Source organism: Hipposideros armiger, unplaced genomic scaffold, assembly GCF_001890085.2.
Source record: "Hipposideros armiger isolate ML-2016 unplaced genomic scaffold, ASM189008v1 scaffold_729, whole genome shotgun sequence".
NCBI lineage: Eukaryota > Metazoa > Chordata > Mammalia > Chiroptera > Hipposideridae > Hipposideros > Hipposideros armiger.
The window spans coordinates 452,984-475,759 of NW_017732079.1; the positions used below are offsets into that span (position 1 = coordinate 452,984).

Sequence of the window (22,776 nt, forward strand, 5' to 3'; positions counted from 1 at the left end):
AGCCCAGCTCCAGGTTGAGCTGTTGTTCAGCATCTTAGCTGCAGAGGGCAGTGTCACTGGCCCTCATATGTGGGATCCGAACCGGGGCCTCTGGCGTCCCAAGCCAGTTCTTAACCATCGCGCCACTCGGCCGGCCCGAAAGGTATATTTTTTTAAAGAAAGTACTTTTCATTGCTACTTAGTATTTTGAAACCAAAATACTTTTTTAAAACTTATTTTTTATGTGTTAAAGAAAATCTGTTTTGCTTTGTAAGGACTTCTTTGTCTTGTTCAGCACAAACTTGAGAACTCATGAAGTAACATGGTCTGTTAGACTATTGCTACTTTAAACCTTTAAAGTCATGTTTTATTATAGGCTCACATTTTGTCATTTTTGAGAATTGGAGGTTTTTTGTTTTGTTTTAAGATTTTATTGGGGAATTGGGGGAGGGGAACAGCATTGGGGAATCGGGGAAAGGGAACAGACAAGTTGCTGTTCTTCAGTTCTTCAGTCTAGTTGTGGAGGACATTGCTTCACTGGCCCATGTTGGTATTATCATTGTGCTCTTCCCGGGTGAGGCAGTTGCACGCCGGCTGCTGACCAGCCCTGCTGCAGCCTTCGCTGTCGTGGGCGACTCACAGCAGCCCGGCTCCAGGTTGAGCTGTTGTTCACCATCTTAGCTGTAGAGGGCGCAGCTTCACTGGCCTTAATGTGGGATCCGAACCAGGGCCCTGCTGCTCAGAGCCGGTGTCCCAAGCCAACTCTTAACCAACGGGCCACTCAGCTGGCCCAGAATTGGAGGTTTTTTATCTTCGTTGACAATTTAAATGTCTGTTATTCCTCCGATGTGATTAAATGAGGGCAAATGTAAAGGACCTTGTACATTGCTCAGTACATAGCAGGAGCTCAGTAGATGGTAATTCGTTTTGCTCATCCTCTCTCCCTCTACTCTCTTCCCTCATGATCCCCTGAGTCTTTCTGCAGACTTGGATTTTGGTTTGGGGGGGTAACAGAGTTGAAAATCTGACAGGCATGGGTCTAGATCTGCGCTCCCATCTGGCCATTCTTGTCTTTTACAACAGTCAACAGTACATTTAAAGCTGGGCATGTTTTTGCTGTAATTTGAGACACAATTACTCTCTTCTTGAAACTCTGCTTTAATGTGTTAACATGTAATGCTTTCCTAGTTTTTCCCTAGCTCTCTGACCAGCCAGCCCTGAAATGGAGGTATTCCCAAGGTTCTCTCTTTGGCCCTTTCCCTTCTGACTGTATGTTCATCTTTTTCTGGGTTGTTTCACTCATCCTCATGTATTACTTGAATTACCTCCTTTTTGTGTTCAAATATTTATCTCCATTTCTGGCCTGAGCTCGGGCTCTGTTGCCTGTGTGCCATGTATCCACCTTTCTGTTGGACAGATTCACCTAGATTTCACACTGGCACTTCTAACAGTTTTCTGTTAGGATATTTTCAGTTTAGGGAGCAGAATACCCAGCTCGCACTGACTTAAATTAAGGGAATTTATTGGCCTATGTAACCAGAACCCAGAGACGAGCTTTCAGGTGGCACAGCTGTGTAATTAGCTCCCACCTCAGTGCTCTGCTGCAGCCGCTGCCTTCCTTGTGCTCACAAGGTGGCTGCCAGCAGCAACATGCCACTAGTCTCTCCTTCACACTCAGAGGAAGAGAATAGAATTGTTTGGACTTGGTGACTTAGGTTTAAGAGTCAGGAAAAGTCAAGGATGCTCTGCAGGCTTTAGCTTTTGCCTCTGGATGAGTTGAAGTCTCTTCACTGAAATATGAGGGAGAAAAGCAGGATAGGAAGGCAGAGAAAATTAGTTGTGTGAACTTCCAAATATGTAGTTATATGCATATACATCTGTCTTCTATCTGAATGAAATTGTTTAAAGGCAGTGACCTAGTCTTTTTTTTTTCTTCTCACCTTTATTCCTAGCACCTAACCCTGAACTTGGCATATAGTGTGTACTTAATATTTGGGGTTGGGGGGAATGCAGGGATGGTTGGATGTGTAAACATGGAACTATACAACACTGCTCCCTAAGATTACCTCACTTTGAGCAGGGAGATGTACTGTATAGTAAATTTTTGAAGTGAGCTAGAGACCAGCGTTGGAATTCCAGATTCACTATCTAAAGCTTTGCAGTCTTGGAATAGTCGATATGACACTTTTTCCCACCTGTAAAGCAGGGACAATACCTCTTAGTAATTTGTTGAGGAGAATTTAAATAAGAACACATGATAAAGTGCCTAGTAGCATGTTTGGCTTTTAAGTAGCTACTTCAGAAATATTAGCTGTTGCCACTAGTAGCCCAGAAGAAACAAAAAAGGTTGGCTAGGCTTTGAAAGACAACATACAACATTCATTTTACAGAATTTTTGCTTTGCTTCTTGCAGAGGAATTTTTGTGTGACAAGTTTACATTGAATATTATTTTTACAGCTTTACTGGAGTATAACTTAAGTGTATGACTCAATGATTTTATTTTTTTAGTAAATTTACAGAGTTGTGCAGCTATCACCACAACCCAGTTTTAGAACATTTCCATCACCCCAAAAAGATCGCTTGTATTGTTTTTAATCAGTCTCTGTTACACTGGATTTAAAAAAAAATTTATTGTGGCAAAATATGCGTACCACTTTCTAAACATCCATTTTTACAGGTGAAATTGAGACTTGGGGAGGTAAAGTAACTTATTAAATGTTTGTCCTTGTAAAAGTAAGTAGCAGTTACAACCTATGTTTCTATGACTCAAAAATTTTTCTTTCCACTGCCTCATTGCTATTTCCTACCAGGAAAACAGCCCTGGATATAAAAGTGTTGGAGACATTCTGCATTTAGATTTTGTTAGTGTAAAAAAACAAAGTGAGAAGGGAAAATGATAATTAGCTTGCCTTTAATAATTTTGCTGCATGAGTGAATATTACCTCATCAGCCTAAAAGCACCTGAGTTCTTCATTAAGCAAAGCCAAGTATCTTATGATGTTAAATCTGCATCTGTATAGAATTGAGGTCAAACAACAGTGGGCCCCTCTGGTCCTTGCTGTATCCAGACAACTGAGGCCTCCTGTTAGGTGCCCTTTGTCTAATCATCTTTCTCACATTTCTCCATTCACAAGATGGGCCAGTTTACGATAGTGTGCGTGACCTGAGGAACTTACCATTCCTAAGAGTCTTTTTTAGGAGACAAATTTGATCTGAGAGTACAGCCAAAGCATCTGACTTTGAGCATGCATGCACAAAAAGCCAGTCACAGAAGAAGGTTTCTTTTTTGAGAGATGTAGGCTCTGAATGGATCATCCGAGTGAGTGTGGTGTGTTTGGTTTCAGGAATCTATACAGTAAAGACCTCAATGACTAGACAGTATTTGTAGTTTCTTTAGCTTCTGGGAAGATATAGGGTAGAAAGTTAGCAGCTGAGTTAACTTTGAACTTCCTTGTATATATCTATGATTCTTAATACCTTTACCACCTGCGCTCTTTCTTTATGAACTATGGAAGGAACTTTATTCTGATCTGATTCGTAGTTTTCTTTCCGTAGGATGGATAGAATGACAGAAGACGCTCTTCGCCTGAATCTGTTGAAACGGAGCCTGGACCCAGCAGATGAGCGAGATGATGTCCTGGCCAAGCGACTGAAAATGGAGGGTCACGAGGCCATGGAACGCCTGAAAATGTTGGCACTGCTCAAACGGAAGGATTTGGCAAATCTTGAGGTGCCGCATGAATTACCCACCAAACAGGATGGCAGTGGCGTCAAGGGCTATGAAGAGAAGCTCAATGGGAACCTGAGGCCTCATGGAGACAGCAGGACTGCTGGACGGCCTGGCAAAGAAAACATCAATGATGAGCCCGTGGACATGAGTGCTAGACGGAGGTAGGGCTCGGCCCCGCTGCCTCCAGCGAGAGGTCTGCTCAGAAACTGAGCCTAGGAAAATGGAATACATACCAGGAGAGGGTGTCTTTCATCCTAAAGTTTTTTGAAAGAAGACATATCTGTGCCATCTGGCTTAACCCTGAATTCCTCTCATCTCCTAATGAAACTAGGTGCTTCAGAAATTGGCATAGCATACAGACAATCATAGTTCCTACCCTTAAGATAAGTGGTCGTTTCTGGATAGAGGAGGCACTGTAGAGCTGATACCCCAATTAAAAGTGAGTTAATATACAATTTTCACTGGAATCTTAGGGCCATTTTAGGAGGAAAAAACATTCTTTTTTTCAGATCATCTCAGGAGTTTAAGGATGTATTTATTATGGAGTCCTAGCTTTTATTATAATGTCAAAAAACATGGGCGCAGCTTTCCTTTTGTCAACAAGGAAATTATCTTCATGTGGTAAATCTATATATTCTTGCTTCATTTGTGCCACTTTCCCCAACCCCCACATACGCATACACATTCCCTTGTGCATATACGAGGTGTGATGAAACAATACGGTGAATGTTTAAATTTTAAAGTTTATTACAGAAAGACACATTGCCATTAATCCTTCTCAAAATACACCCATCCCATCGTTCTTGCCACCTTTCTGAAGCAGTTCTGTGAGTCCTCTTTCGTGAGTGTCTTTAGTTGTGCTGTCATGGCTGCCTCAATATCCTCAGTCGATTCAAAATGTTTACCTTTTGTGGTCATTTTGACTTTGGGGAAGAGCCAGAAGTCGCACGGTGCCAGCTCCAGTGAATAAGGTGCATGAGGACACACTGTAATTTTTTTATTTGACAGAAATTGCCTTATACCAGAAGTGATATGTGACACAGCCTTTCTGTTGTGATCACAAAATACGGTGAGTGCTGCTGCCGAGTGCCATCCAACGGAAAGGCAGGGATCTTCAATATGAGAATCAGTGCATAGAACCTTATACACTGTGTAACATGTTTCAACTTGTTCGGTGCAGTCAGGTGTGAGCTACAGTTGAGAGAAGGTGTGTTTTAAAGTATGCCGTCAATCATCCTCCATCATGACAACGCTCTGTGTCACACATCGCTTCTGGTATACAGCAATTTCTGTCAAATAAAAACGATGAGGTGTGTCCTCATCCACCTTATTCACCAGACCTGGCATCATGCGACTATTGGCTCTGCCCCAAAGTCAAAATGATTCAGGACATCGAGGCAGCCATGGCAGCGCAACTAAAGACACTCACGAAAGAGGACTCCCAGAACTGCTTCAGAAAGTGGCAAGAATGATGGGATAAGTGTGTTCGAAGCAAGAGTGAGTATTTTGAGGGGGATTAATGGCAGTGCGTCTTTTACTATAGTAATTTTTTAAATTTAAACATTCACCGTATTGTTTGATCACACCTCATACACTCATGCTTGCGCTCTCGCTCTCACACACAACACAAGCACACATGTCTTTTTTCTGGTGTCTTGTCAAAGTCGAGCACTTCAAACTGTGGAGCACACACTAAGAAGAGGTACCTAGAACTGTCTGAGGGTAGAACCTATCTCGACAGTGAATCACAGGATAGATAAACCCTAGTTTTAACAACATTCCGTTTATTATGGTTCAGAAACAGCTGTTAGGCATGAGAATTACCAGTTGCCCTCCAACTGACTTTGTCCTAGAACTGATTCAAAGTAGGATCTTTAAGGAGGTGGACTGATGGAGAAAGAAGAAAGGAGGAATGGTTATAACGTTACCTGGCTTTCTTTATCCACCTTTTAATGTTTACTTACTAGTATTGTCCTAGGGTTATTGTTTTTTAAAAAACACCCAGTGAGAGAACATTATTTTTGGTATAGCATTAAAAACCCTTAGGAAATTTCAGATAATTCCCTAGTGGTCCTGGAAGAGGAAAAAAATCTTATAAGCCGTAGGTAGTGTCGGTAGAATGTTATGAAAGTAGATGAATCCGTAGGTCCTTTGGGGAAAAGGGAGTAGATGAATGAGATCAGGCACCTGCACAGCCCACTTGTCCCAGAATTACCCTTTCCATTTGCGAGCGAGTGACTCATTCTGTTTCATTGGGGAGGAAAAATGTTAGGTGGAGTCCTCATGTCCCAAATTGGAACTGAAAATGCATTTTCATAGAAACACTGTTACACATTTTGGTAAGATCTCATTAGTGCTGTTGGAATTGTACAATGTCACAGATAAATTCTGTGTTAAAAAGTCAGACTACCCTGAAAACCCTACCATTGCTGTTATTTTAGAGGGCTGAACTTTGGAAAGTTCATCCTCTAGAAGCTGGGAGTTGTATTTAATGGTCACCAGGAAAAGAGGCTTTCTGTGAGCCACCTAGATCCCCATTCTCCTTGGAAAAACAGGCCCTCGTGGCCCATGATAGGGCCACCTCTTCCCTGTCACCAGGCACACTGATAGCTATTTCCACTTAGCCCCTAGCTTGTTATAAGAATGCATAAGATTGATAGATCGCTCAGCAAGAAGAACAGTGGCTTAGTTGATATGGATAAAAAGAAAGAGTTTTAAAGCAGAAAAAAGGAAGAGCTTTTGACATGCTAGCCATATCAATGCCCAACTGTCCCCCCCCCCCCCATTTGGGCAAGTTATATCTATGAAATAAGGTCTGTATGAAACCAATACTGCTTATATTTTGGAATGCTAGAGAGAAATGGCATCTTTCTTTCTGTTTTTACTTCTGGGTTAAGGATTAGGCATTTTACAGCTTCTGGGAATCTGCCCGTCTGAGTCATAAGTGATGTCAGCAGCATGTCCGGCTTTTAATTAATAATCCCTCTCTAACAGGTAGCGTTTTATATTTAAGAACACCAAATATTGTAAATTCTATATATATGTTGGGGAAAGTAGCAAAACAATTTCTGTCCCCAGAAGGTTTGATAAATGAAGCCAGAATCCCAGGTCAAAGTTAAAAAAAAAAAAAAAGAATTAAACTTGACTTGGGCTTAGCCTTACCTGTGCTGTCTATTTAATGTGGGCCTGATTATATCTGGGAATGAAATATCATTTAGGGTTCTCAGCTACAATTCCAGATAAATGCCCCTCCAGAATCTCCCTTCAGGAATGGCTCTGCCTGTCCTGTTGCTGGGCACTCCCTAAGCAGTAGGTGGCTCTCATTTGAGCAAGGAAGAATTCCTTAGCATAGAAGTAATCTGATGTATGTATCCAGCCAGGACCGAATGGAAGGAGCTTCTGACTGTTGATGTAAACATTAGGGAATCAAGTAGAAGGAGTAGAAGACCAGAGCTCAAAATTGTTCATCCATGTCATTGTTAGGGATGGTGGGGGGGTGAAGGAATACAGAAATGATGACGTCACCCAGAAAATGAATTCAGGTACTTATTTAGGCCTGACCATTACTCCAGGAAATTGGGGTTAGAGAATAAAAGGTTCTTTTCTCCCTCTAGTGGCTTCTTTTTCTGTAACCCCGCCTTCTCAGCTTGCTGTATCTGTGACCAGTGGTTATAGAAGAAATTCAGATGGACTTAATAGTTCCAGGACAGTCGTTCTTATTATTCCATTCCCTTAATTCTATTTTCTCAGCTAAATTTGGTTGATTTTCGTACCTCACTTTTATCCTATTGATAAATTGAATGCCTATCCTAACCATCCAGTGTGCCTTGTTTAAAAGGCATCTGTGCCAACAGCAGCTGAGATAAGAAGCTCTGAGAAGTGGTAAAGAGGCTCTCAGGACTGAAGATCTGTGGGAGTTAAGAGTTTGAGCTACATGTTTAAATAAGACCTAAGAACACAGTGCTTTAGACCTGTATATTCCAAGCTACAATGAAGCTTTCACGGAAGTAGGGTCTGGGAGGAAGATAGCTTTGAGTTAAGGAGTTAGAGGAGTCTGTGTGGTGAACACACACATGATACTCAGATGATGAATTACAGAACTGTACACCTGAAACCTATGTAACTTTACTAACTGTTGTCACCCCAATAAACTTTAATTAAAAATAAAAAAATGAGAGAAGAGGAAGAAGGTATGATCACTGATTTGGGAACCTAAGTCAGTAAGAATTTCTCGGATTCTTGTTATCCAGGCCTTAAGCAGTGAGTGCCATTTTTTGTCATCTTAGAGTTGTTTAATAAACAGGCTCTGGGAAACCAGTGTGGAAGGTGTAGATTTCAAAGTCATTTCTAGGCCGTTTCTGAGGGAAGGTGCTAAGTAGAACTCTGGCAAGTAGGTACAGATTCCATATATTTAGTCCAGGAGTTTCCGCCCTCCAGGAGGCGGAAGACATTATACGTGGCACCATCCATTCCCTCCAGCCAGTGACAGCAGCACCTTCTTTTGCCTTAACTCTTAACAAGAGAGACTATCATTGGGTCGTCTATTGGCGTTGTCTAAGTTAGACTATCATTGGAGTTGTCGTATGCCCTCCTTTCTTATAAGTCCTCAGATAGCCGGGACTATGTTATTGGTATAATGAGCTGCCTCCTTAGCAACATGTCACTGCACCAGGGTGGACAGCTGAGGCTTACTGCCTGCGCCCTTCCTCCCCTGTCAGGCCAGCCATTTTCTCCTGCAGCCCCTCTGGAACTAATGAGCCAACCCAAAGGAGGGAGCTGCAGGGAAAACACTTAGAATTTTTATGTAAGTCAGTGTGATAAGAGCGCTCATCTCTTATTTCCACATCTAACATCAGTGTCTTTGTCTTTGTTGTCTCTGTGAGGAGTTTAGACGGGAAAAGTACTTCTGCCGAGGTTTTATCACATCTTGGTGGTGTCATCTTAATCCCAGGGTTTGTGTGCTCTGTCTTCCCTGGGGTGAATCGGGACAGACCTAAGTTCCCTTGGATTTCTTTGTTTAGTGTAGAAAAGAAGTTCTTAAAACTTTTCTATGAACCATCACAGTTGGAAATAACTTAATTTTTTTTCCTTGTCTAGTGATCCAGATCGAGGAAGGCTAACTCCATCCCCAGACATCATTGTTTTGTCTGATAATGAAGCATCCAGCCCCCGTTCCAGCTCCCGAATGGAAGAAAGACTCAAAGCAGCCAACCTGGAAATGTTTAAGGTAAAGGAAAAAAAAGACAGGTCTTGGGGGGCGGGGGGGGGTTGTTCTTGCTCCTCCTGTTCTCTTTAATTCTGTCAGAGTCTCAGTCTTTTTTTATGGTTTACTTTCTGGATCTAAATAACTACCCATTGATGAAACTTTATTAATGACTCAAGCTCAAGGGCATGCTCTTCCAGAGGAACTGTTAGACTCAAGTGCAGAAGATAGTTTGGAAAAGCATATCCAATATAATATATCTTTGGAAAATGAAAAATAAACTTCATAATTCAAGTCACATAAAGTAAACTCTCGGCTGGAAGGATGCCTTCGACACTCCCCTGGGTCTCAGAATTATGGAGGGATTCCTAAATTTTCATCTATTCCTAGAGGGAGCATGGCTTAAAAAGACTTAGAAACATTATCTTAAAGGAAAGAAATGTCTTTCTTTGGCCATTCTTATATTTTGCCAGGAATCTGGTTGATTATCATTTGTGTGGTCTCCTTTCTGTAAGCATTTTTTGAGTACAGCAAGTCCTTGAATAAGGTCATTTTGTTCAACTTCATTTCCTCATAGTGTTAATAAGAAAAAAAATTCAGTTCCCAGCCGGGGCCAGTGTCTGTGGAGTTTGCTTGTCCTGCCCATGTCTGTGTGGTTTTTCTCTGGGGACTCCAGTTTCCTCCCACGTCCCAAACATGCGCATGTTAGGCTAATAGGCGTGTGTACACTGTCTCCTGAGTGTGTGTGGGTCCCACTGTCCAGAGAGAGACTCCAGCCACTCACAACCCTGAAGTGGAATAACCCAGTTGAAAATAATTACCTTATTTGTTTTTATTAATCTTTCTTAAATGTCTATATAGCTCACATTTAGTTCAGTATTTAATATTAGAAGTGTTTTGGTATTTATTTAGAAGTTTTGTGATGTGTTTGTAGCCAGAAATATGCCGTAAGAACTTAACTCGTTTATATCAATTAACCTGTGGCAAAATTGGCTTCATTATGTGTCATTTCACATACTGTCAAGTCACAGTTTCTAAGAACAATTGACGACTTAAGTGAGAACTTACTGTGCCTACTGAATACCAGGCACTGTGCCAGACCCCAAGGACACAAAGACAACAACCCCATCGACATTTCTGCTTCTTGTGGAATATGAAAGTTTCAGACCTAAAAGAAGGCATCGTCTTGCAGGAAGGGACTCTGGGCACCTGCTACGGTAGCTGACAGTCTCCATATTTCCATAGGGGAAGGGCATTGAGGAGCGGCAGCAGCTCATCAAGCAGCTGAGGGACGAGCTGCGGCTGGAAGAAGCCCGCCTGGTGCTGCTGAAGAAGCTGAGACAGAGTCAGCTGCAGAAGGAGAACGTGGTCCAGAAGGTGAGGCGGCAAGGGCCGGGGAGGGAGAGGAGAGAGAGCGGGCTGGAGAAGGGGCTACCCAGGGAGGTGCAGCTAGGCGGCTTACTATTCTGTCGTTTCATGGGTTTTAAGTCTAGGAATAGGGAGTTTTTAATCTTGGGCCTTAATCGAGAAAACCTTGATTGTGTTTTTCTCGTTTTTCCTTCTGGTCAATAGGTGCTCACACTGACAAAGAATTTTGAAAGTCTAGAAGTACACCAGATTTCTACCTCTGATTATTGTTAGCTTTTTCCACTGTCTCATTTTCTGTCTGTCCCCCAGACTCCAGTTGTACAGAATGCAGCATCTATCGTTCAGCCATCCCCTGCCCACGTGGGGCAGCAGGGCCTGTCCAAGCTTTCCTCCCGGCCTGGGGCCCAAGGGGTCGAACCTCAGAATTTGAGAACATTACAGGTATGTGACCCATAGTGAGATCTTAGTGTCGAAGGGCCCTGTTCACCCTCTCTCTGTTTTAGGGCTTTTGTGAAGATTCTAAAAGAACCCAGCTGTGATACAGGGGTTATCACTACAGATAGTCCTGTTGGTCCTTTATGGCATAATTCAGTCTGCAAGGGAAAAATGAATAACCCTCATCTTCCCACTGTAGCTTTTCTTATCTAGAGAATGTTTCCAGATTAATCCTTTCCGTATAGGGTCAGATAGCTTATACCAAAAAAAGCCAGGGAATTCCTAGCCATTAATCAGGGTTTACAGTGGCGGTAGATTTATCTCGTAGGTCGTTAGACAAAATTACCAAGTCTGGCTGTTTCTGTGTTTCCACTCAGCTGTGTATTATAGGCAGTGCTTTCTCTTTAGCATTTTGGGGAGCATTTACCACTTTTGACTAGTTCTTTTCCTCTTCTTCCCCTTCAGGGTCACAGTGTTATTCGTTCAGCGACCAATACCACCCTCCCACACATGCTGATGTCTCAGCGTGTTATTGCACCAAACCCAGCCCAGCTACAGGGTCAGCGGGGCCCGCCCAAGCCTGGCCTCGTACGCACCACAACACCCAATATGAATCCCGCCATCAATTACCAGCCGGTAAGAGAGAGCCCTGAGTGGGAACAGAGAATGCCTTTATGTGCTTTCCCTGTTGAAAACACCATAGATTTTACAGATTCGGACAAAGAGAAACTCTAGGACAGAGGCTAACTTTGGTGGAGGTTGGACAGCTGTCCCCAAAGTGGAAGCATTGAGAATTCTATGAAAGTATTAATAGTAGTGGGAAGAGAGGTCACACAGCAGAGCAGCAGTGAGCTAAATCTGCCTGGAAGGAAGAGATAGAGGGGTCTAGCCCAGGGGTCAGCACACTGCGGCTGGCGTGCCACATGCGGCTCTTTTTGGATACGTACATGTGGCTCTGAAGTCAAATTGAAAATGAAAATAAAACTATCATAGTTTCATGTATAAAATTTGTAAAGGATATTTTTCACATAATGATGATTTCATGTGTTTTACGGCTCTTGAGTAATTTTTAAATTGTTGTGAGGGACAGGATTGGCTCTTCCGTCTCAAAAGTTTGCCGACCCCTGGTCTAGGGAATAAGCATACGGATGTGTGACAGCAAGCAGTCCCAATTTTTATTTTTCCCTCAGCAGTTTTCAGCTCCGAGCCGTTAGCATTCTCCTTTCCTACGTGCTGAGTTCTTTCACAGGGAAGAAGGTGGACACCTCCTGGCCTTTTCTGGGTTTGAGGGAAACTAAGCAGCCGAGACTAGGAGCAGACAGGGTTCTCTGCTACAAAGGCAGAAATCGGTCCTTCCACACTCACCGCCACTGACTCCACACTCACTCTGTTCCAGCAGTCAAGTTCTTCTGTTCCCTGCCAGCGCACAACGTCCTCTGCCATCTATATGAACCTTGCCTCCCACATCCAGCCAGGGACCGTGAACAGAGTGTCCTCACCACTTCCTAGCCCCGGCGCCATGACCGACGCAGCCAACTCCCAGGCTGCGGCCAAACTTGCTCTTCGCAAACAGCTGGAAAAGACACTCCTGGAGATCCCACCCCCCAAACCTCCCGCTCCTTTGCTGCACTTCCTACCTAGTGCAGCCAATAGCGAGTTCATCTACATGGTAGGCTTGGAAGAGGTCGTGCAGAGCGTCATCGACAGCCAAGGTAGGACCGTGTCTCCTGGTCCGTCTTCGTAGCTTAGCAAGAGCTTGCCAGGCCTCATTGACGTGAGCAGAGCAGCGCAGGGCACGGGGTCGTAGTAAAGAACCTCTCCTTAGGCGGCTCCCCTGCCTCCACTTCTTACTCGGAGGCCATTTGGGAGCAGCATATCAGGAGAGCTCTGTGTGTCTGTGTATTAGGCTTAATATTTGTATTGTGAATTTTGTTTATCTTGTGTATTTTTTTGCAGGATATTTAGTTTTTTTGAAAATGGTGCCTATGGCTATTACATTGTTTTGTACACCTGAAATTATATATAAAAAAAATGGTGCCTAGCATGATGCATGCAAAATTTGATGACCAGAACATTTATTTTTAATGTCAGTGTTTATGAAGCATTGTGCTGCATTATTATATTCATTTCCTGCTGTTTGAGTGCTTATAGGTGAGAAAATAGACATTATGACCACATAAAAGCTTGTAAACCAACACCGAGCCAGACAATGAAGTATTAGCAGCTTACAGTCTAAACTAACAAGTTACTATGCCTGAATTTCCAAACATACGGTCTTAGGGGGGACACCTGACAGTAAAGTGCCTAAAGGGTTTGATATAGACTAGAAACAGATCACAAAGTGAATAATTTAGACACCGATAACTAAAATTATAAACATATGTGACAAGGATAAGTGCAGTCTGAGGTGGAGCTGCCAAGAAGCAAAAGCCTTGACTGCGTTGGGTGGAGCCCTTCCACTCTGAAGTGACACATTCTCTTCTCCTTATAACATAGTAGGAACTCAGAAAGCTTGGCTGCTTGTCCCAGCTTTGTCTGTCAAGAGCTGTGTTTCTTAGACTTAGTTTTGTCATTTGTAAGTGGGGATGGTACTCTCAGAATTCACTAAAGTAATGTTACAATCAAAGGAAATAAAAGTCTTTTGTAAGCTATAGAGGGATTTTTGTAGCCTCTTTCTTAATACAACAGAAGAAACTCCAGGAAAAACATCCATTTGATGAAGAGAAACGAGAGAGAGAGAGAGGAAATGTGAAACCACCGACGATTCTTTTTGTTGGCATCTAGGCAAAAGCTGTGCCTCCCTTCTGCGGGTCGAGCCCTTCGTTTGTGCCCAGTGCCGCACCGATTTCACCCCTCACTGGAAGCAAGAGAAGAATGGGAAGATTCTGTGTGAGCAGTGTATGACCTCCAACCAGAAGAAGGCGCTCAAGGCCGAGCACACCAATCGGCTGAAAAACGCCTTCGTTAAAGCCCTACAGCAGGAACAGGTGAGCTCTGACCTGCCCCCAGTCGCCTGCCCAGCTCGGGTTTTCCCTAAAGGTACTTACCTGAGTTTACAGGACTTGGTCTGTGTGATCCCACAGGCCTGGGGATCTAGGCTTCTGCATCTAGGTTCTCCGAACCTGGAGGCCTGGGTTCCCGGTTTTTCCTCCCTACCATTATGTCTTTGCTATTCCTGTTTCGTTATTTCTGATTGGGTGAGAGCACAGTGAGTGACACACAATGGCTAAAGTTACGGGAAGGGGACAGAAGGCTTGAGATGCTTGGCTTTCCCTAAGAGCACTGCAGAAACCCCTCTGTTCTAGACTTCATTTCCTCCTCAAACAAATGGGTTTGGGTGGAGGGATTTGTATCTGCATTAGAAATCTCTTTGAGAGAAGTAATTATCTCCAGTCCGCATATAACAAAGGCATGACAAAGGAAAGGGTAGATGAGTGGTGCTAGAGTGTGTGAACTCCTGTAGTATTAATACAGTGACACTGTCTTGCAGAGAGGACAGTGGGTTGGCAAGTCCAGGTCCTTCTCCTCTAGCCCATTTTCCACTCCACCATCCATCAGACCCTTTTGGGTAGTATCATGGACCTTCTGGAAAGGGGGGAGACAGCAATCGAAAATGAAACCTCAGTAACGCCTCAGCCTGAATGACATTGGCTCAGCTCATCGCCACTCCCCAGATCTCTCCAGCCAGCATCTGAGAGCCCACTTCCCTGGAGAGAGGGACCCCTTAATCAGTGAAGCATGTTGGCTGCTGTACCAGAGCTCTCAAAGCACCTACCCCACCAAACTCTTTTGCCTTTTCCATATCCCTCCAACTAGCTGGCAGCATTAGAAATAAGACCTCCAGGTTTTCTGGGTAGGAAATTGGGTGCTGTCCTGCCCAAGCTGACCTGATGACTCCCAACAGGAAATTGAGCAGCGATTACAGCAGCAGGCAGCCCTCTCCCCCACTACGGCTCCGGCTGTGTCCAGTGTCAGTAAACAGGAGACCATAATGAGACATCACACGCTTCGACAGGTGAGTGTTGCTTCCGAGGGTTTGTTAGCCATTTATCCCAACTTGGTTTTTCTCCTGCGGGAAGTCACCCCACCCTTCTGTACTCCCACACCCCTACTTCCCCTAAAGCTTCCACACGACAGAGTCTGATGCACTCTCTCCTCCTCATTGCAGGCTCCACAGCCCCAGAGCAGCCTCCAGCGTGGCATACCCACATCTGCCCGTTCCATGCTTTCCAACTTTGCACAGGCCCCCCAGCTGTCTGTGCCAGGTGGCCTCCTCGGCATGCCAGGTAAGAAGGGTTGAACTGAGAACTTGTCTCGGGTCACTAGTTAGCACACGATTCTTGAGCAGCCCCTTCAGGTGAACTGTTCTTTTGTTTTATGCTCGTTCTTTAGGTCCTACTCCCTTCACTCTTTTGTTATTAGCAAATGTTCGCTAAGTTCATGTTACGTGCCAGGCACAGTGCACTAGGGTTTTGCTGGTGAAAACGATACAGTCCCTGCTGTTAGAAATCCAATGTCTAATATGCCCCCTTGGTGGGCATTGGTTATTGATCACTTTGGGCCAGCCCAGCGGGACTGCCTGTCCTGACGGTGATCCAGTCAGCAGCCGCACAGCCAAAGCAGACACAGTGACTTCATCTCTTCTCGTGATTATTTCTCTCACCATGGTTTTCTCCGACTCTCCTGTACTATCAGGACACCATGTTCATTATTCCTGATAGGATCGAAGTTTCAGGAAGGCTGCTTTCCCTAAAGCTTGAGAGCCGAGGGTTACTGCTGAAATAAAGCTTAACTGAGTGTAGACAGAAGTAAGCAGCTCCTCATGTCTTCTCACCATCTCCAGCCCTGCAGCCCCAGGGGAGCGCAGAAGAAGGCGGCACTTCCTCTCTTAATACCTGCCCTCCACTTTTGTCTCCTGGGTCTAGGTGTGAACATTGCATACTTGAACACTGGCATCGGAGGACACAAGGCCCCCAGTCTGGCAGACCGACAGCGGGAATACCTTTTAGACATGATCCCTCCTCGGTCTATATCGCAGTCCATCAGTGGGCAGAAATAACGCCTGTTCCACTTGTACTGCCCCAACCTTGAATATTTTACCCCACCCCCCTCCTATTGCCCCAACTTCCGTCGCATGCAGTGCCTGTACTGGTGCCTACCATACACGGAAAACAAAACAGAAAAACAGAAGACAAAAAATAGAAATCAACAAGAAAACACACGCCCCGCCCGCCCCCCTCTCTATTTCACTCCGCCTGCCATCTGTCTGTCTGTCTGCACTCTTCGCTTCGGTTTCTCTAACAGTGAGGTGGAGCTTCACCTCTGATAGATGAGGTCCTGGGGAGACATCTAAGCCCTCTGACGTCTGTCTCTAAAGTTTGTTTTTACGCTGTAATTATTATTATCGTTTCTAATGATGTGTGTGTCCTCCCTTTGTTCAGTGGACGGTTAAACCTTTTTAATCTCTTCCAATATTTTTCTTTTTCTCTTTTCTTTCATCTTTTTTTTTTTTTTTTTGGTAAACACAAATGACATTCAGTTAAATGATAGCATTGCAGTAGGGTCCCTAGCTGCCACATGGGGCATGACTAGGAGGGTCAGGGCGGGAGTTCTTATGCACTTAACCTGGGGGCGGGGGTGGGGGGAGGTGGTAGCATCAAGCAAGGAGGAACAACAGCACAGGCACTGTGGGGTCTCTGGGCTGGACAGTGCAGGAGGCAGTGTTTGGTATTGAACTTGGGCTCTAAGAATGAGGGGGGAGAGCCTGGGGGGAGAAGCTTTAAGACAACCACCCTGGAATTGACCCGGAGAGAAGGGGGAGGCAGGAGCTTATCATGACAGTGATGAGTGGAACGCTGAGCCAGGGCGACTGAGCAGGCCCTGGCCTTCTGGACGCTGGGGGAGGAAGACTGGTCCTGACCCCAGGGGACAGACGAACGTCTATTCCAGGCCAACTAGCCCAAAAGAATTCTTTCATCTTATTTTCTTCTAAAAATTTCCCCCACCCCACTTTTTTGTTTTTTCATCCTAAGCTGCCCCTGGTGATGGCAGCCCCATCTGTACCATAGAGGGCGCTGTTCCCAGCCCGTGTTTGTTGGGCGTCCTAGAAGCTGGAACGGGCATGAGTGAGTGAGTGAGTGAGACGACAGAGGCAGGAAATCGATTCAGAGGCAGCAGAGGGCGTTCTGTCCCGACAGCTGAGACTCACATCTGTCTCTCTTCACTCTGAATGTGAGGAGGGCCCGCCCCGACTTGGCTGCATGACTGCCTCTGCCAGGAAGGCGGCTGTCTCCCCCCCACCCTGAATTCTAGTAATTTTGCTTTTTTGTTTGTTTTAATTTTTTCTTAAGCGCTACTAATGTAGAGAATGAATTGAATTGTGCAATGTTGCTGTTCTGGGAATTGGGGGACATCAGCCTCCCGTTTGCCCACACCGTGGGGGGAAGGGGCCAGGCTGTTTCTGAGGTACGGGGGCCCCCGAAAGGTAGGGCTTTCTGCTCTCCTCGCAGCATACACACACCTGTCTCTGCAGCTCGAGAAGCTACCAGAGTGCAAGGAAGGGGTGGTCTCAGCAGAGAGGTGTACAGAGGAGTTGAACATTTGGCCCTTGAAAGCCACCTGGGGAAGTTCCCCGTCTTTTATTTTTTAAAATGAAATAATTTTTTTAAAGTAAGAAGGCACTTTTAAAATGAACACACACACACAAACTGCACATCTTCCCCATCAAGTTTGGGGATGGGATGGGAGAAGGAGCTGGAATCAGGCTCAGTTCTCCCCACTCTGGCTTCTGCTCCCGATACCCAGAGCCACTGTGGGTGATTCTACTGGCCCTACGGGCCGTCCTGGCTTTTTTCTTTCCTCCCGCCCCCAATTCGTTGAGCACTTAATAAAGGAGCAGAGATGCAGCCTGCGTCTGGCTCCCCCAGTGACGAAATGATCTGGAAGCTAGATACTAGTAACAGGTAGTGATGGGTCGTTTCGAGTATTTTTCTGGGGAATGTGGTGCCCTGACTGTAAGTGGTGGGAGAGGGAGGGGGGTTAATGGAACTGGGTGTGGGGTTATTTTAAAATTATATATATATATATAAAGATATATTCTTACATCTTTTCTTTGCCCTCTGTGCTTTGAAAGCACTGGATAAATCGTTTGGTTTTGCTTTTCTCTCTTCCATGAAATTGGAAGCTTTTCTTAAAAAATATTTTCCCTACAAGTCATCTTGCCTTGTGGCATGTCTGTCTAGCCTCTCCCCCCACCCCCCCCACCCCATGATGAAGTGCCATTTCTGTTATGTCTCCCCTCCCCCAGCTCAGAGGTGCTCAGAGGTACGAGGTCCCCAAGTTTGTCAGTTGAGATTAAAAGTAAGGAACAGAGAATGTGCAATACCGTCTGGCTGGGGGCCGTCCCTGCCTGGAGCTGACCCCTTCCCTGGGAGCCAGGCCACCTTTGAGTGGGGTTTGGAGGTAAGAGTGTGAGAACGGGGTGATGGGAAGGAAAGCCTGCCGCTGAGTGCCTGCCAAGGTGCTGAGGCCCCAGAGCGCAGGTGGGACCTTCCCTGTGTTACTCCCCTCAGGGTCGGTGACAGGTTGGTGACAGGCTGCTCGGTGACTAGTTTAGCTCTGCAACCCTTTGCTCCATCGCTAAGGTTTGATTTCTTACCCTCTTTTCCCTGTTTTCATATCCTTCCCAGGGATCAGTGATGGGGGGGAGGTTTCCATAATCATGGTAAAGTATTCGCCTTCCACCCCCCTCCTTCCCTCCCTCTCCCTTGTCCTTCTGTCTTCCTCCTTTCTCTCCTTTTTCATCACTGATTGCCTTGTGTTGCCCCAAGTCTCTTGTTGCTGCCCATCCCCAGGCCTCGGGCCCCCCAGACACTAAACCTCGTGTTCAGAGGCACCCTTTACCCCTAGAGCTCCGAAGCTCAGGGATACAGCGAGGACCCCACTATTTGCCTGGCTTCCTCCATCCCCAGAGGTTCTCAAAGTAGCAGCTTGTGGACAGTGGCTTCCTCCCGAGAGGCCTGACTCGGGCGGATGCATGGGGAGGCTTGGGTAAAGCTGAGGGACAGAGGTCCTTATTTGTCTTTTTTTTTTTTTTTTTTGTCATTTGACCACAGCATCTGGACTTCCTCCATCCATGGAATAAGTATTTTTTCTACATTTTTGGATGTATGTATGGTAGACAATTTTTTTTTAAGACACAGATAAATGTTTTCCTGCTTTGGTTACCTTTCCTTTCCCCTTTAAAAGGAGTTAGCTATAGAACTGCTTTGTAAAGATGCTTCTTGATATTTTACTTTTGTTCCTCTTCCCAGCCGCTCCCTTTTCTCCCCACCCCTCCAGAAGGCATAACCCTTCTCTCCACCCCCGCCCCACCCCACCCCGTCCTAGGCTCCCTTCCCTTCCAACAAGACCTTCATTAGCTTATGATATTTGCTGCCGAGATGTTATAACAAGGACTCATTCGTGTATATAAGCTATTTCTTGATCCATTTAAAAGGAATTGTACATTGTGTAGAAAAAAAAAAACCTGAAAAAGAGAAAAAAAAGCCCTAGCCATGGATATTGTGAAACTGTGTTATGTCATTTTGTAATGTGCCCGTTTGTGTATGATCCGTGCAAAAGGGTTTCTGGGGAGGGGAGGGGGTAGGGAGGCAGGGCTGTGGAGGGTGGGTGGGGAGAGGCCGGGCCCAGCACACTGAGACTGGCAGCTGCTCCAACCCCATCCTCCTTAGAGATGCCACCTCCCCCACCACCCACCCCTCATTTGTGCCTTGCCTCCCCACCCCGGAGAGTCCCTCCGGGTCACCAGCACTGCCTTGGCAGAGCCCACTCCCTCCCCTAACCTGCCCCCCCTCCCTGCCCCCCAGCATTAGGTTGATACTGTGGGGAAGTGCTGGGGGTTGGGAGGTAGCCGAGGAATGGGGCAGTTCCCGGGGGCATTGAAACCAAGTATTATTATGAATTGTAATTGTATTTGCACTGTTTTTTTCCTCTGATTGCATCAGCATATATACAATATACCTATATAACGAAATTCAGTGTCAAGCTTTCTTATGCAAGGGATTTCCCCCGCCCTGCCCCTCACCTCCCAGAGAAGAACCTAGTTCCGTGGGCCGATGAGGGTGGATTGTCAGGGGATGATAGAAAGAAAGGACTTGAACAAGCCATCCTCAGAAAGCCTCCCCTAAGGAGAGCCGCAGCCATCTGCACAGTTTCAGGCTTCATAAGTTGGGGTGAGGCTGGGCTAGTGTGAAAGCTAAGGTTCCTAGTCCAGACTGTGGAGAGTAGAGAGAACCACTACCCGGGGTGGAGGGTGGGAGAGCGGGCGGTGCCACAGTCTGGAGACCGAGGGTCTAGTCCCAAACTTGCCCGCTAACTGGCTGGGTCTGTTTGCTTATTTGTGAAGTGAAGGTGGGAATCACCTGGCCACCGAGTGAACTCTCTGCTTCCTTCCCCAACCTGCAGAATTGAACAGCTTGAGGTGAGAAAAGGGTTGGGCTGAAAAACCAGGGAGGAAACCAGGTGACTAGTGCTGAAGTGGTGATCGGAGTGCCCTCGGAGAGGGAGAGGGAGAGCCGCCAGGCCCCTGCCGCTCCCTGGTTTGGGGAGGGCAGCAGAGTGATGGCTAGGACTGCAGTCAGACCTGTGACATCTTTGCCCTTAGGTCCCTAGGCAGTCATCTGAGGGCAGGGACCAGGCCTCAGCCCCCAAACCCCCCTCACCAGCAGCCACAGGACCCTTAGAGGTGATGACCAGCGAATGCCCCAGGTTGGAGGACTAGTGACGTGTCCACCCTTGATGAACTACACGATGTGGGACTTCCCCTGTCACCTAGGTGACACAGTAGGAGAGCTCNGGTTTGGCCGACATGTCATTTATATACCATAAGTTCACCTGTTTAAGCTGCACAATTCAGTGGCTTTGGTACGTTTACAGAGCGGCACCACCGTCCCCATAATCTATCTTAGAACATTTCATCCCCACAAAGAAACCTGTGCCCACTAACATTCTCCCCCACCCCCCCGGCCAGGTAACCACTGCTGTTTTCCGTCTTTGCCGGTTCCGGCCATGTTGCATGGGTGGAATCTCGCTTCCTGGGTTTTTTCGTGTCTCCTGTCACTGAGCATAATGTGTCCCAGCTGTGTCCGCACTTCACTCCTTTTTATGGCCGGACACTATTCTGTCGTGTGGATAGACCACGATTTGTTTATCCATTTGCCAGACAGCAGACACAGGTTGTAGCCGCCACCTCTTACTCTGATGAACAGGATGCTGTGAACACTCATGTATAGGTTTTTGGGTACACAAACATTTTCTGTCCCCTCGAGCATGCACCCAGGAGTGGAGTTGCCGGGTCAGGTGGTAACTTTGCATTTTTCAGAACCTCCAAGCGGTTTTCCAAAGTGGCTGCAGCATTTTACCTTCTAAGCACTGCTTTTTATTTTAATTAATTAATTAATTAAGTTATTTATTTTAATTTTATGGGGGAACAGCCATGGTCATTGGTTACACGTTGTTTTCATGCTACAATGGCATAGTTGACTCTTTTAAGGAAGGCACAGCCCACAGGGGCCCATGCGGGGATCGAACCGGCAGCCTTGGTGTTATTAGCACCACGCTCTAACCAGCTGAGCTAACCGGTCACCCCAGGAGTTAACTTTTTATTAGTCCCAGGTCCCTTTGAGAATTTGATGAAAGCCTCCTCCATCCGCCACCAAGGAGCTAGCTAGCTGGTTTCATGAACATTTGCGTGCGGCCCTGAGCCCCAGGCTGGGAAGTGCGTCCCAGGGGTAGAGTCCCCAATAGCCTTGATGCTCAGGAAATGCTGGCAGGAACGATTTGCTGAGAGCTGCCTCTATTTTTTTCCCTCCCCAACAATTACCAGCGGCCTGACCCTGAGCCGCCCAGGCTTTTCTGGAAGGTCCCCCAGGTGGATGAAATCCTCCCAGCATGCCCCAAGCACACCTGGGATTTTGTCTCCCCCCACCCTTGCTCTCCACATCTCTCCTGGGAACTACAATAGATCTCTCTCCATTCTCTTTTTTTCCGCTTCCACCTTTCTCTGTCTCCATCTGCCTCCCCATCTGTGGCACGCAGTATCATGACCCCTGAAGGTGATCCACATTCTCAGCCCTGGAACCTATGACCATGTTAGGTTACCTGGCCGGGGGTGAGGGTGTGTGTGGGGGAGGGGGGCGTGGGGATCAAGGTTGCAGATGGAATTAAGNTGGGTGGGAGGGGACAAGACCCTTTTGCACAACTCTCTTTTAAGTTTCCTTTTTTTTTTTTAACTCATTCTAATTTTCTGCATTGTGTTTGGGAATTAAAATGAAAAAACTAAGACCAATAGAAACTGGTTTTCAAAAAGGCGGATACACTCCCATCTGTTTCAGATGCTGCTGTGCGTGTCAGCATTAACCAATTCAAATAATAAGCTAATTTTTGGAGAAAGGATTAAAAGAAAAAAACTTTGTAATATTTATCACTTGCAAGCTATGTTTAATAAAGAAAGGAATGGTTTCTAAACTCCCCTGTGGCGTGTGCTTTAGTGTGGTGTGGTGGGGGTGCGGTTGGTGGGAGGATTTTAGGGGTAGTTGGGAGGTGAGCTGTGGGGTGCCTTTTCTTCAGTTGTGATGAAGATGTAAAGCCCTCACCTGCTACTCTCGCTCCCCTCCACCCTCACATGGAGCAGTGTTCTGGGAGCCGCTAACCCCGCTCTAGCTGCCTGATGACAGAAGGTCTACAGGTATCAGAAAGGTGGCATGCAACGCAGAGGTGTCCTAGGGAGCGGTGTCCCCTGCTGACCTCACCATCCCATCACACCCACCGCCCTTTTCTTAGCAAACTGCAGGTGACAGCCCTGCCCTCTGCACCACCCCCGGGAGACCTGGAGCTGCAGTCCTACCGCCTCATCACCCCACTCCCCCCAGCTTTCCTGTCAACCCAGAACATTAACCGGAGCCCATTTCCTTTTCCATTTTGGTTTTTTATTTCCAACAAAGCCCAGGCCCACAGAGGCGAGGCTGTCCTTTCCCCGGGGCCTGGACGTTTGGGCTGCTC

General features: G+C 46.1%; 1 protein-coding gene across 4 annotated transcripts in view; it reads left to right on the top strand.

Annotated features, from left to right (window-relative positions):
• GATAD2B (GATA zinc finger domain containing 2B) overlaps positions 1–19,750 on the top strand; it is an 83,257-nt gene extending 63,507 nt beyond the window's left edge. For 3 of the 4 annotated variants that reach the window (XM_019627395.1, XM_019627396.1, XM_019627397.1), the window contains exons 2-11: positions 3,536–3,871; positions 8,808–8,937; positions 10,159–10,290; positions 10,591–10,722; positions 11,182–11,352; positions 12,113–12,428; positions 13,501–13,703; positions 14,621–14,731; positions 14,885–15,002; positions 15,642–19,750. In XM_019627395.1, coding sequence (XP_019482940.1) covers positions 3,537–3,871; positions 8,808–8,937; positions 10,159–10,290; positions 10,591–10,722; positions 11,182–11,352; positions 12,113–12,428; positions 13,501–13,703; positions 14,621–14,731; positions 14,885–15,002; positions 15,642–15,775 — 1,782 coding nt within the window. In that variant the 5' untranslated portion in view covers position 3,536 and the 3' untranslated portion in view covers positions 15,776–19,750. The remainder of the gene's footprint in view (positions 1–3,535; positions 3,872–8,807; positions 8,938–10,158; positions 10,291–10,590; positions 10,723–11,181; positions 11,353–12,112; positions 12,429–13,500; positions 13,704–14,620; positions 14,732–14,884; positions 15,003–15,641) is intronic. The other variant, XM_019627398.1, reaches the window with a different exon arrangement.
• The last annotated feature ends 3,026 nt before the right edge of the window (positions 19,751–22,776 follow it).